Below are 894 nucleotides of genomic sequence, written 5' to 3' on the forward strand. Positions count from 1 at the left end.
TGTATTCTTTTAAAGGAAATCTAAAGGCGCACATACTCAGAGTGCACAATGCACCAGAAGGTGAATCAACGTATGCGTGTTCCTATTGTTCCTGCGTCTTTAAGAGGCTGGGCAGTTTAAATGGACACATAAAGCGAATGCATTCTGTTACCTCGGAGGTAAATACGATACTTTTTATGTAGAATGATTCAGAATTACAAACTAATACCTAAATTATAAGCAGAATCGTAAGGCTCGTAATATATTTCTGTAAAACTTGTAAGAATTTTTAAGTGTTTATATCTTTATACAATATTTTTACAGACAGCTTCTTACTAGCCATAAAATTTACAAGTTCTTACAAGTTTTACGAGAACACGTTACGAATCTTACGCGATTTTGCTAAGAATTGATGACCCATTAGAATTGTTATGTTTGTTAGGAATTCAGCGCAAAATCCTCGGAAGCTAATCGTATCTCGTCGGAAGCTGAAATGCGTGCGACCGTCGACAGTGTTATATCACAATTGGCATCTTTGGAATCCGTTGTGAATAATACTGCAGATTCCACAAGAACTACGACCTTAAGTGCGGAGCAGAATGATATTTTGCAACAGGCATTAAAAAACAGCGGTTTACCGAATAAAAACGATGTCGTTTCGAAAGGTAATTGTATTTTATAATTAGATATTTACCATTTGTTAAATGATAAGCATCACATTTAAATATAAATATAAAATTGCTTATAAACATAATTTTTTATAAATATTTTAAATAGTACAGTGAATGTCTAATATTCTTTTCCCTGCAGAACCAAAGAAAACTGATTCATCAACGTCGTATGTCACGCTAGTAGACAGAACTGCTGGTGGTACTTCGAGGTAATTTTTCATTTTAAACGAGAGCATAAAGTCGT

The 894-nt window shown here is 34.0% G+C and overlaps 1 protein-coding gene across 1 annotated transcript; it reads left to right on the forward strand.

Annotated features, from left to right (window-relative positions):
* Window positions 1-24: 24 nt before the first annotated feature.
* Window positions 25-859, forward strand: LOC108746462 (the record flags this gene model as incomplete). The annotated part of the gene is made up of 3 exons (XM_018483292.1): window positions 25-158; window positions 422-644; window positions 790-859. Coding segments are annotated over exons 1-3 (314 nt in total), but the record flags the coding sequence as incomplete, so codon positions are not given.
* Between the last annotated feature and the right edge of the window lie 35 nt (window positions 860-894).

Source organism: Trachymyrmex septentrionalis, unplaced genomic scaffold (assembly GCF_001594115.1).
Source record: "Trachymyrmex septentrionalis isolate Tsep2-gDNA-1 unplaced genomic scaffold, Tsep1.0 C3509018, whole genome shotgun sequence".
Taxonomy (NCBI): Eukaryota; Metazoa; Arthropoda; class Insecta; order Hymenoptera; family Formicidae; genus Trachymyrmex; species Trachymyrmex septentrionalis.